The sequence below is a fragment of the Drosophila guanche genome, unplaced genomic scaffold (assembly GCF_900245975.1).
Source record: "Drosophila guanche unplaced genomic scaffold, DGUA_6, whole genome shotgun sequence".
Lineage (NCBI taxonomy): Eukaryota > Metazoa > Arthropoda > Insecta > Diptera > Drosophilidae > Drosophila > Drosophila guanche.
In genome coordinates this window covers 7,025,480-7,037,182 of record NW_022995747.1, presented here as the reverse complement: position 1 = coordinate 7,037,182, position 11,703 = coordinate 7,025,480, and the positions used below count along the sequence as shown (strand labels likewise).

Sequence of the window (11,703 nt, the reverse complement as noted above, 5' to 3'; positions counted from 1 at the left end):
AAGCGACACCTAGCGACGAGTGGATACCTTTCTTACACTACATTTTACACGCTGTCTGCAACTGAATGAGCGTAAAATCTTTAGTTCAGTTAATATTCCGCTAGAGCGCGCAGTGGAAGTGCGACTCCCTTGGCGGGCTGTAGAACATTTCAAAAATAGTGTTGACTGGCCTAGAGGAAGCTTCTGGACGTGGTTATATCTACTAGTATTTCTTTACTGGGAGACTCCTGGGAATATCTCACTCCATAGCAAGGATACAAACTCTTTTTTTTGCCCAACGGAACTGTGAGAGTACAATTGTGGAACCTGCAGCCATCAATAGACTTGTACCAATTTCCAGAATGCTTTTTGCCTGTTCTGGGAAACTGACGCAATATTGGAGTCATTTACGGACGGGTAGGTCCGCAGCTGCTTATCAGCGGTGTAGGTATTTCTTTCTTCATATTTATAAGGTTGGGCGGTCTTAACATGAGAACCACTTGCGAAGAAAACACAAGCGGCACAACACTTTCCAATTAAGACAATTATAAACGGATATGTTGCTGTTGTCTGCTAATTGCCTATGCCCTTGCCTTTGTTGATCTGTGTAAATTTACTGCAGCTTTCTCACCTGTTGTTCTGGTTGCTGTTACTGTTGCCATGGGACAGGTCTTTCATTCATAAAAATGTGCACCATGCGGCAACAAAACGTAAAATTACGTCAGCCAAAGAGTAAAAGGTGGAACGAGAGAGATGGCAGAAACAGATGCGCAGCCAGAGAGAGAGAAAAAATGAGAGCAATGTTGTCGTCAGCATAAAAACCCTTGAGGAAAAAAGTTTCTGCTAAGGTGAGGCACTTCCAGGTAGAACTCAAATTCCAGCAACGCGATGCTCAATGTATGTAAATATGTACAAATATTCATACATACATTAGAACTCGATAAAAGTAAAGTCCGATTAAACATTTTATTTGTATACTTTGAAGATACTGCAAACTATTTAGTATATTATGTACACGAATCATAATCACAGCGAGAGAGAGTGCCAGAGAGAGGCCACCTCACCTTATTTAGTTTCCCTCTCACCTTGGTAAACGTACACGCCAAATAGTGCAATCGCACCTTCGTACATGCATACATGCATACATACATACATACATACATGAACAAGTACGAAACAAAAAGCCGGTTCAAGTGTACATACATATAATAAATCGCAAAAGAAAATGTTTTCACACTGTATGCTTTTACACAGCAATGAAGTCAATAGCAGAGAGCTTTGTCATCCAACTGCGTGGCGTTATTTGAGCGCGGAAAAACGGCGCATTCACAATTTAACCGTTGGACGCGCGCTGTGCGATCCACGGGAACGAGAGACTCTTGTTGTTATTGCTAAACTCGAAAAGAGCGGTACAAATGTTAATTCTTAGTTCTACGCAACGTCGCGTCGGGTAAACAAAACGGAAAGAAAATGCTGATAAAAAAGAATAATAATAAACAATTGGTGCAAAAGTTGAACGGAAATTGATAAGTGCGCGCTGGGCCAAGAGTGATTTGAGTATTCGACCATTAATTGTGAAAGTGGCCACTAATGTACACGTACAGGTAATGCTCAGCTGCTGCACATCATCCTTTTCGAAAATGTGTCAGTGTGCCAAAAGTGTTCATCATATTTCTCTCTGGCAGACAGGTCTCGGTCGCTTAAACTTGTAGAAATGTACATATGTAAAAAAATAACATAGATGTGTAGGCATATATATGTATGTATGTATGTACTTATGTACATGTAATGTTCTGCCACAGCTGAAAGCTTTCATTGTCAGCACGTGAATACATACATACATATGTACATATATGTACATACGTATGTACATTTGTACATTTGTATGTATTTATTTACTTATTTACATTTACAACTCTCGGGCATGATGTTGTTATTTAGCTTTGTGTGCGTTTTGTTTTTGTGTCCTCCTTTGTAATCTGGCTGCTACCGCGCAATCTCTCTGTTATCTGATGTTGCTCTCTCCTCCAAAGTGTATTAATATAAGGTGCTGCTTATACGTATATTAAAAGGAGTTAAAACTCACTAAGATACTAGGAGATAAAGATATTCGTGCATGCTTATTGAGCCATAGGGCTCAATATATGTACATATGAATATTTTTAGTTTTGTTTAATATATACATGCATACATACAAATTTGTGCCTTGAACTCATCGAGAGTAAGAGCTTTTCGAAAACGCATCACCACTTGCTCTTTCCACCCCCACACACTCACTCTCTCTAGGAAGGCTCTCCCCCTGTGATTTTTGTTTTTGCTTTAGTTTTATAAGGTAAGTGTAAGTGTATGCGTAAATACCTATAGTTTTATTTATTGTCAACACACTGTGAATGCAAGTTGTTGATGCACATTGCGAGAGCCGACCCTGAAATTAAATGAGACTCGAATTAATTGATATACAATTACAGTACATCCATATGTACAAAAGAATGTATACGTTTGTGCCCAAAATGATATAAACAATTTAAGAATTCTGATTCCATAATAGGTAGATTCAAGAATTATAGGATAGCAAGCTGGCCGATTCTCTGAAGATTAATTTTCTCACAGCTGGAATCTCCATTACATGGACAGCTTCCCCGTAGTGTCACATGCTCAAGGTCAAACGCACAAAGCCCTGGCTGCCAGCTGTGTGAAAGAAGATTATTAACCAAAATGATAGTTGCATTAGTTTCTCAGTCGACATCACATTTATGTTTCCCACTCTGTTAAAAGAGGATACATCTTCATTAATGAATAGATACATACATAAATATGCACATATTTATAAAAGCTTTAACTTGTGTATGTACATACATATATTTAGGGCCCGTCACGTTTCACAATGATATTAATACGCTTAAACAATTATTCAGACCCATCGACGAGTCATTTCCCATTGCCCTTTTTGGCACGTGCCGTGTGCATTCCTCAAATGGAAATGTATAAAAAGCTTTTTTTAAAACATATACACATGTATGTACATACTTGTGTATGTGGATATTTGAATTAAAAAGCCTCTTACACTTTAATTTATACTCACTTGACAGCTAACCCATTTAAAAGCAAAATATTTCAATTATAAAACTATTTCAAGGTTGTCAAGCACTTAAGTACAGAGAAATGAAATGCAATCAAAAAGTAAATTTACGGGCACATTTATGGCACAAAGAAGTAAATACGAGACAAATATAGGCACAAGTAAATATTTGAAACAAACAGAAGAGAGTCTGTAGAAGGAATCAGCAGCAATATTCAACAATTGTTTTTCCAGTTGTGAGAGCAAACATCCGCTTAAAGAAATTATTTGAGCAAAGATCTTTAAGTATTGGCCGCAAACATCAACAAAGTCCAAGATGCAAGATTGTATTTTGTTTGAGTGTCTACTGTATAGTCGTGTATTAAGTAAGAGAGAACCAAAATAAGAGCGCAACACGTGTGGTCCCCCACTGAAACCCACTAAAAATGAAACGAATGTTCCCACCACACTGATTGAACACAAAATTAAAATGCGCAAAAGACCAAAATTGAATGAAGCAAAATTAGGCCAAATGTGTTAATTGTTAAAGACCTAGTGTACGTACGAGAGACCTGGAGCCCTCAAATGTTGTTTACTTTACGTGTTGTTGTTCTACCCGAATGTCTGGCAAACACTTTTATCTGTCATCTGGCTAATTTCTTATCACACTCGTAGACTCTGCAACAAAATAGTTTCAAGGGGACAGCATTTTGCAACTCTACGTGGTATCTGGGGGGCCTTTGCTTATCGAAAGCCCCTGCAGACGCAGTCATAATGAACTCTTATCAGGTTTAGCGATGATAAGAAAAGGAAACAACTGGGCGATTATAAATTACACTCTCGAGTGTTGTTCGGTCTGGAGGGTGATTTGTCAATAATGTTTAGCAGCCGGCCTGGCCGGTGGTTACCGTCTCAATCCATCCATATTTAATAGCCATTTTTCGAGGGGGAATTAAATGTTTTAAATTTCCTTATGTATAATAAAATAAAATATATTTTTAATTGTTTTGGCAGAAGTGCAAGTCAACAAGTGTAGGGGCTGGAGTGGCTTCCAATTAATTGTATAATGTCCCAATATAAAAGAATTAATACACTTGAGACATGTGGAGAGGCATTTAATTCGATTACGATGGCATTTTTAAGGGGGCTTGCTTTATTTGAGAAAATATAGTCTTAAATACTTTGTACCTTACAGAGAATGATATGCCAAAGAAAGTCGCTTTAATTCCATTCATTCAGTTTGCTGTCAATCCTAATTGTGTTAATTTGCTGTGAGATGAAATTCAAGTGATACCAACAAGCAAGTAATATAAGAAAGAACAAAATGTAGACAGCTGCACGTAAAACCCCCCAATACAAACCAACCCCAATGCAAAGGCCAATCCATGGAGTATTCGTGTCTCTCTATGGTTTCGTGTGCTTTGTGGACTTTTGACGAGCTCTGCTCCAGAGCCTCCAACTCACGTATGAGCACACAGATACTTGCCTACACTCTATATGTATACATATGTATGGACATGTGTGCCGGTACATGCCATATCTTTTTTACTTAAGCATTTTGTTGTGTATACAGAAAACGGAGCACAGAATTTTAGGCTAGCGCCTGTTACCGAATCATACACCAAAAACAGGTTGATATTAGCCATAGGTTGGCCTTCCATCTGCCCTTTTTCCTCCACCTACACACATCGAGGAAAAGACACCAGCAAACACTTTTATATAAACAATACGAGAATGAGAGGGGAAAAAACCTGTGATAACCTTGAACCGTTGGCAAAAAACTTTCACAATGAAAAAAGTTCAGTATCAAGGACCCAGAAATGTGTAGCGAGCAGATTCTCTTTTTCGGAGCGTTTTTCATTTGCCAAAAGAGACGAGGGGACACCATTGCGTGTACGTAACGAATGCGTAAGAAAGGTGGATGTACGAATAGCTATGGGTATGCGTCTGGGTATTGGTGGGTGTTTGTATCTGAGCATGTGCGTGCGAGTGCCGGTGGCGGATGTGCGTTAGGTTTTTGAACTTGTTTTCTTTTCGTTTTCGGTTTGGTAATTTTCCATCCAGCCAGCCTGTTTTTGGGTCAATTTATTTATGCAAAATGCCAAACCGAACCCCAAGAAGAAGACATACATGCCTCTATAACGTTATAAAAATAAAATACACAGGCTGGTATTTAGAAACAGCGTATAAAAACAGAAAGCTCAGAGATACACTCACGCAAAGAGAGAATGAGAAGCAGAGAGGGAAGGCGGCAATCAAAACAAAGAGTGCAAAATGTATACGATAAGCGATATAAAATGGCTAAAAATACAAGCACAACATTTAAACACACTCACATATGTACATATATCTTGACCGTATACCGGATATATCGTTTGCCATGCCATACCATGACCGTGCCTTGTTAATGGGACCCATCACATCACGATCCGATGGTGTGGCAGGCCGGCACCTCTTATGCCCAAAACATTCACATTCATATGCGGATTGGTCTGTCCGTTTAAGTTATGCGTTTAGTATAGGGCGAGTGTCGATGTACAATAGTTAGCAGAATTGGCTCCCACATTCAATATAAGCCCCTCATGTCATTCCATTTGCAAAAGTAAAATCTTAATTGATATGGGGCTTAAAATAAGCAGAAGAATGAATGCTCTTTAATACAAACCATTGACCGTTCAAGACAAGATCTTCGAGAGAAATCATTTAACGGATGATATGCGCACAGATTGGCACTTTTGTAGTTCAAAGAACTTTATGGATGAGCTCGCACTTATAGTTCCACGAAATCCCTCAGATTTGAGCCTATCTAATCAGTGTAATAGCTGTTACAATTCCCCTATCAACTGTGGGTTTGTGTTGCCAGGCAGAGACAAACAGAGAGAAATAGAGTACCACATGATTAATTCCTCATAAATAAGGAAAATCCAGGAAAACCAATAATAAAATTAATATATGTAGAAATATTTACCAGTAATACCACACATCAGTTGATGTGATTTATTTTGTGTCTGGCCGGCGCTATACGATCCATGTGGATGACATGATTGGCAAGTTTTAAAAATCAATCCACAATCGAATCGAAATTTGAGGCATTTATATATTAATGATTATTAAATGCCCCCCAATTTATGAGCGATCCTTGAGGTGAATGGGATTTCTTTCTGCGTGTCGATTTTCCATGCCAAGTCATTATATGATCGACTATTATTTAGCGTTTATAAGGTATATAAATGTTTGACTTTATTTAATTGTTTGATTATGATTATTTATGGATCGCGTTAACTTTGCCTTTAATACGAACACAGAAAGAGCCTAAATGCCGGTTTCCCCCTCGATAGAGTGCGACCTACACAGACGGGGAGAGAGTGAGAATGGGAGAGTGTGAAATTGAGAGAACTTGGGAGAGAAGCAACCATTTGAATAGACGTTCCTCCACATTCATAGCTATAGCTCTCTGTAGATAAGTCTTGAGAGTCGTCAGACACAGAGCGTCATAAATATTTATTTAACATTTTTTTCCGACTCTGGGGGATTCTTCCTCTTCTCCGTCTGGGGCGTTGGAAATGTGTTCGGTTTTCGCGCAGGTCGGCGTTTTAGTTCCCTGCCGATCGCGGAACTATTTAGTCGCAGTCGACGAAGAGAAGCGACTAGCAAATACAACAAAAATAATAAGCGCAGGAAACCAAACCCACAAACACACACACGCCTTTCGAATTTATAAAGTAAGCTTCAGCTTAAATAATAGAACAAATATGCCATAACTACAAAAACACATTAGGAAACAATGTTTCAAAATATTTTCTAAATTTCACTCTACTCTCTTTTCCGAACAGAACCCACAACGTAGACTCTCGGTGGACAGGTCGAGCCGGTGCCCGGCGAACAATGTAACAGCGAGACCAACGAGCGTGGAGAGACAGAGAGGAGCGGGAGTCTGCATGTCCCAAGGAAGCAGCATGTCAAACTAGCATCATAAGAAGACAAAGGAGCGGCCCATAACACAGGACACAGAAAGTTAGGAACCCAGAGAAAATTGGCTCAAACAGATCGGGAAGACATGGCTCACTATAGTGGACATCAGCAGGCAGCGGCAGGGGCAGTGCCCGCATCCTTTAAAGATCTCTTCACCAAAGGCCAGCTGGGTTCCGCGGAGGAGGATGGCAACAACAATCCAAACGACGGCAATAATGAGCAGGAGAACCGCCTGAACAATGCCAACAACAATGCACAGGAAGGAGCTGAATGCTGGGTCTTTGGATACGGCTCCCTCTGCTGGCATCCGGGCTTCACCTTCAGCAAGTGCATCACGGGCTATGTCCGGGGATTCGTGCGTCGCTTCTGGCAGGGAAATACCACACATCGCGGCACAGAAGAAAAGGTGAGCCCCATCCCTGAATCTATTAGTTTGCTATTTACACTTGTCTGGCTGCCACTGAGGCAATCTAAATATTATTATATTATGGCAATTATTTGCTAAATGTTGTGCTGCTGAAACACAGCTTTCGTTATCTATTTGTCGCGTGTTATCAGCCCTTGTCGGGCCTGGGGCGGGCTAATGGCAAACAAACAAGTGAAATTAACATATGCCAGTCAGGCAGCCATCAACGCGGCAGTACTCATAGCCATAGCCAAGCGATTTCGATTCCCCATTAAGATACAGATTGGATATCCATTAGCATAACTGATTCGCTTGCCCAACAAGTGGCGAGGCGCGGCGGGAGACGGGTCAAGCCCATTGCAATAGTGATGCCCACAAATGGGAGGGGAGGTGAAACACGTTTCGGGTTGGACATGTTTTAAGATGATATTTAAGGTAACATTCCTTAATACTTTTGGAGCAAATTGAGTAACAATTTGTTATGGAACGTAGAATCGAATTAGTAGGTATAGGAACGTGTTTATTATTCAGCACATCTTGACTTCTATCAGTTGTAGCTCTCCCTCTTCCCCGATTCCCTTCGTGCACAGTTCCAAAAACAATTAATCAAAAGCCCTTATGGAATAGTATAGTTGTATAGTAGAGTTTTACGCAACACCAATAGAAAATGTGTACCAGCCATCTGTGTCACTCCTATGACAAAGAAACCGAGGGGGAAAATAAGTCAAGGTCCACCTTTTATATTTTATTACTCGTTTACGTTTACAATAAGTAAAGAAGAAAAGTAAGCAGAACGTGCACTCTGGGTGTAGGCGAGCGGCCGTGGAACCTTTGTGAGGGCGATAAATGCAATCCATATACATATACATAAGAGAATACGAATAAAGTGCATTTTGCAATATGTGGGATGATGAATAATGCCAACATTAACATTTGCCTCTCTTTGTGTTTTACAGCCTGGGCGTGTAGCGACCCTAATGAAGGACAACGAGGTAAGTAAACTCGAGCGTAAAACTCATAAATTACTGGAAGAAAAAAAGTGTATTCGCCGTCCAAATTTCCCAATGTAAGCCCCATTCAGTGTAGGCGACACTCCATGAGGAGGCCAACCAACTCGTCCATATCTTAGATGAAAAACTCTGGCAGATTTCCGCAGACAACCGAGCGTAATAATTCGAGTTCCTTGCGGACCTCTCTTCATCATATGCAAGGCGAAATTCCGCGGAATATAGGTGAATGCGTGCCTGCTCTGGGCAGGCAAGAGCACATGCAATTTTACACCTTGAAACTTTCTATCCTAGGCCCGGGGACTTTACCCAGGGCATTGATCGAGAGTTACCAGGAACTCGTTTGTGACCCCGAGAGACAAGCATGAAAAACTCAAACCGGCTCATAGAACCACCTAACGAACGGTATTTATACTCGCACACTAAAGAAAAAATACTTGGGAATTATAAGATTAGAAAATCCACAAAAAAACAGCTCGGGTACAAATCACGTTAAGGATAAAGAAGAAATCTTATCTATTATTAGATTATTTTTCAACAAAAATATCTTTGATTTTGTTTTTTAATGTTTTTCTTATTTTTAATTGCAGGGTATTACATGGGGCTGCGCTTACAGGGTAACAGGCAACAAGGCCCTCGAGTATCTCAAGCAGCGCGAATGCACGTTAGGTATGTGATAAACAAATGTTGTCTGACCCCACGTTAACCACGACTCCAATCCTCCGCAGGTGGCTATGCAACCCTCGAGGCAAAGTTCTTCCCCCGCGTCGCCTCCCAAGACACACCCTTCAGTGGCGAGGCCGTCGAGGTGCTGGTGTATGTGGCCACGCCGGAGAACCATCATTGGCTGGGCGAGGCACCGCTGCCTCAGATTGCCCACCAAATCGCCACCTGTCGTGGTCCGAGCGGCCACAATGCCGAGTACCTGCTGCGCCTGGCGATGTTCATGCACGAGGAGATACCCGGCGTGCGAGATGAGCACTTGTTCGAGCTGGAGCGCCTGGTGCTCGATGAGCTGTACCGCCAAGAAATAACTCTGTCTTCTGTGATGGGCCGCAATCCGGATAGGATACGTCGCGACTCCCACGAGGATATTCGCCGCCAGCCCTCGTTCGAGTTCACGTCTCGCGTGCCTGAGACGAAACTCCGCTGCCTCAACATTTGATTGTGGGCACAGTGGCGGGTGGTGTCCCCGTCCGACAGGCAGCAAGTGATATGCACGCGGTGGCCATTATTTCTGTAGAAGAAGATGCCAAACTGACTATCGACATTTAGCACCCTAGGAAACCAGAGTCTACCACTAAATTCGCTGTATTCTTACAATTTTAAATAACCCATACGGATAAGCACTAACTAGCCTTAAGCAACATCTCCTCGATAAGTGATCTGATCTAGCAAATAAGCGTAGGCTTAGTCTAGTCAATAAGTTGTGTCCTCAACGCACAAGAGCCAACAACATTTTTACACGCGACACTTTCAGGGAGATAAAAGAATGAAACAATAGTCCGAAAGTTAATAAACCAAAACGAAACAATGACTTTAGATGTGATTTAGTTAAATACAAAGGCATTTACGCAAATGGAAATCAATATCGAGCGAAACTCTAATGCAAACTTAAGCCTAATTGGTGAGAATTTCAGCTGCACGATTCTCCATTAGCTTCTCCATGCTTGTGATCGATCCCATCCAGGAGTCCAGGGTGCTGGCCATGCCTACGATCTGGCTGCGATCAAGAACGCGCGGTTGCACCCACGACATGTTCACAACGCCAGCCACCTGATCGATTTCGCCACGCACCAGATCCAGGGCCAGGGCTTTCATGATCAACAGCTCCACTTCCTTGGCCGGCAGTTTGGTCTCATGGGCAATGTCCGTAAAGGAAATGGCGCGCTGGATGGCCGAGCGTTTGAATGTCATCTCCATGAGGCAGAGCAGAGATATCTTCTGGCGCAGCTTGACCTCCTGGGCAGCCAGATCGGGAATCTTTGACCAGATCTTCTTCATGTCATTGAATCTGTGGAGTACTAAGTTTAGCCACTGGCCTACGGATGATGTGGCTCTACGTACTTGTTAATATCGCCTGTGTTAAATGCCTTAAGTAGATCCACCAGCCACACGTTGTCGGTGCCCTGCAGCGACTCCAGGATGGGATGCGCCAGCAGCTCGCCAATGTTATAAACGCCATCGCCGAGCAGGGCAGCTAGTCCCAGGAAGAAGGCCTGCTGTGCCCATTGGTCGCGTGGGTAGTCGTCCAGCGAGCAGCCCAGGAACTGCAGTCCGCACCGGTAGTAGTCGCTGTGCTTGCCCACACGGCGATAGTACTGCGAGGCGAGCATGTAGTATTTGCCGTGAACAGGCGTCACATTGCCGGCCTCCTCCAGGACATCGCGCAACTCCTCGATGATCTTCTTGGTGGAGTTCAGATCGTTCAGATTTGTTAGATAGAGGTTGCCCTGCATGACCTGCAGATACCACACAGCCTCATCGCAGATCTTGACTTTGTCCTTAATTTTCTCGAGGAACTCGATGGCCTCTGCTTTGTCGCTAATGTTGTCCACGACTACTTCAAGAATTTGGATCAGACCATATGGGTTTATTCTGTAAATCAAGAATTATTCAACGTGAATCTGCAATTGTGCCAAGTCATGGCGGCGGGACTTACTTTGTTTCAAAGGTGGAAAGGAAGCTCTGGTAGAGCTGCAGCAGCGCCGACTCGTCCTGCAGCGACTCATGGCGCACGAATGTCACCAGCTTGATGGTCAGCTCGTTCCACAACCTATGCAAAACTTATAATTAAATCAACAATTTCGAATCCATGAGTTTTTTGCTTACTTTTCATTGTACAGCTCCTCTATGAGGGTCCACTCGGCAGCGAGATCTTTGTTTGTGGTCTTCTTCTGTAAGGCCAAGTAAGCGGTGACGGTCGCCTGTGTGTTAGACATTTTCTTTTCGTTTATTCAAGAGTTTTCCCAAACTAAATGTTTTTTTTTTTCCAAATTACTAAAATTGCAAATCACAATCGCCGACGCAGATAGTGTGACCGATGTAACAATAAAATATACCGCATGCCCCTAAAAACATTCCAAGAAAATACCATCGCATTTCCAAAATATACCGAAAGCAATTTCATGTTCCAGAATTTTCAATTCATTATATTTATTTTAATTATATAAATTGCGAATTGTATCTTTTTCCAGTAAGCTCAATAGCAGCAAAAATTACAGGTTTCTTCTCATTTTTTTAATAAGATCATGTCACTAAAATTAATCACGGAACATTTA

General features: G+C 41.9%; 2 protein-coding genes across 3 annotated transcripts; one reads left to right on the top strand and one right to left on the bottom strand.

Moving 5' to 3' along the window:
- The first annotated feature begins 1,341 nt into the window (after positions 1–1,341).
- On the top strand, positions 1,342–9,959 carry LOC117582917 (glutathione-specific gamma-glutamylcyclotransferase 1). Of its 2 annotated transcripts, none has more exons than XM_034271014.1 (5): positions 1,342–1,583; positions 6,871–7,415; positions 8,372–8,407; positions 9,013–9,091; positions 9,151–9,959. In XM_034271014.1, exons 2-5 carry the CDS (start codon positions 7,095–7,097, stop codon positions 9,585–9,587), a joined length of 873 nt encoding a protein of 290 aa, XP_034126905.1. In that variant the 5' UTR covers positions 1,342–1,583; positions 6,871–7,094; the 3' UTR covers positions 9,588–9,959. The 2 variants fall into 2 exon arrangements, with proteins under 2 accessions (XP_034126905.1, XP_034126906.1); XM_034271015.1 differs by lacking the exon at positions 1,342–1,583 and adding an exon at positions 6,637–6,759.
- Positions 9,957–11,452, bottom strand: LOC117582916 (26S proteasome non-ATPase regulatory subunit 13). Its single transcript, XM_034271013.1, has 4 exons — positions 11,255–11,452; positions 11,085–11,198; positions 10,490–11,020; positions 9,957–10,436 (listed from the first exon to the last, which is right to left on the bottom strand). The coding sequence occupies exons 1-4, from the start codon at positions 11,362–11,364 to the stop codon at positions 10,043–10,045; spliced, it is 1,149 nt and encodes a 382-aa protein (XP_034126904.1). The 5' UTR covers positions 11,365–11,452; the 3' UTR covers positions 9,957–10,042.
- Between the last annotated feature and the right edge of the window lie 251 nt (positions 11,453–11,703).

Bases quoted from the DNA above. Each gene is read 5' to 3' on its own strand.
- LOC117582917 (XM_034271014.1), top strand. From the start codon at position 7,095: ATGGCTCACTATAGTGGACATCAGCAGGCAGCGGCAGGGGCAGTGCCC. The intron at 8,408-9,012 runs GTAAGTAAACTC...TTTTAATTGCAG, and splicing joins CCCTAATGAAGGACAACGAG to GGTATTACATGGGGCTGCGC. The intron at 9,092-9,150 runs GTATGTGATAAA...AATCCTCCGCAG, and splicing joins GCAGCGCGAATGCACGTTAG to GTGGCTATGCAACCCTCGAG.
- LOC117582916 (XM_034271013.1), bottom strand. From the start codon at position 11,364: ATGTCTAACACACAGGCGACCGTCACCGCTTACTTGGCCTTACAGAAG. The intron at 11,199-11,254 runs GTAAGCAAAAAA...AGTTTTGCATAG, and splicing joins GAGGAGCTGTACAATGAAAA to GTTGTGGAACGAGCTGACCA. The intron at 10,437-10,489 runs GTACGTAGAGCC...AGTACTCCACAG, and splicing joins AACACAGGCGATATTAACAA to ATTCAATGACATGAAGAAGA.